The sequence below is a fragment of the Microtus ochrogaster genome, unplaced genomic scaffold (genome assembly GCF_000317375.1).
Source record: "Microtus ochrogaster isolate Prairie Vole_2 unplaced genomic scaffold, MicOch1.0 UNK31, whole genome shotgun sequence".
Lineage (NCBI taxonomy): Eukaryota > Metazoa > Chordata > Mammalia > Rodentia > Cricetidae > Microtus > Microtus ochrogaster.
The window spans coordinates 520,909-521,523 of NW_004949129.1; the positions used below are offsets into that span (position 1 = coordinate 520,909).

Consider the following 615-nt stretch of genomic DNA (forward strand, 5'->3'; position numbering starts at 1 on the left):
CAGCTGGGCTGGCAGCAGGGTGGACAGCAGCAGCTGGTTACACAGGTTGGCTTACAACAGATGGTCTTGCAGCAGGTGGTTTCACAGCAGCTGGGTTTGCAGCAGGGTGGACAGCAGCAGCTGGTTACATAGGTTGGCTTACAACAGGTGGTCTTACAGCAGGTTGTTTCACAGCAGCTAGGCTGGCAGCAGGGTAGACAGCAGCAGCTGGTCACACAGGTGGGCTTACAACAGGTGGTCTTGCAGCAGGTGGTTTCACAGCAGCTGGGTTTGCAGCAGGGTGGACAGCAGCAGCTGGTCACACATTCTGGCTTACAGCAGGCAGTAGTGCAGCAGGAAGGCTGGCAGCAAGGGGAGAAGCAGGAGCTGGCCATGGTGTCAGGAGTGATTGGACAATTCCTGTTAATAGGTGAGTTTTCTACAATATGGTGAGTCTTGCATTCTGAACCTTTTATATGTCAGGCCTTCAAGGCCTGAGCCAATCAGTGGACTTTCCCATGATGTTGTTTACACCATTTTCCATATTCACTTTATGTTTCATAAGGAAGTGCTTCTCAATGCTATGCAACATTAGAAAGTTTAATCTGATTCTTCTTCCTCATAGGAACACGTTCA

At 50.1% G+C, this 615-nt stretch overlaps 1 protein-coding gene across 1 annotated transcript in view; it reads right to left on the minus strand.

Annotated features, from left to right (window-relative positions):
* LOC101981980 (keratin-associated protein 10-6-like) overlaps positions 1–374 on the minus strand; it is a 24,092-nt gene extending 23,718 nt beyond the window's left edge. The window contains 1 exon segment of the mRNA XM_026789816.1: positions 1–374. Within this exon segment, the coding sequence (XP_026645617.1) occupies positions 1–374 (374 nt within the window).
* Positions 375–615: the final 241 nt, after the last annotated feature.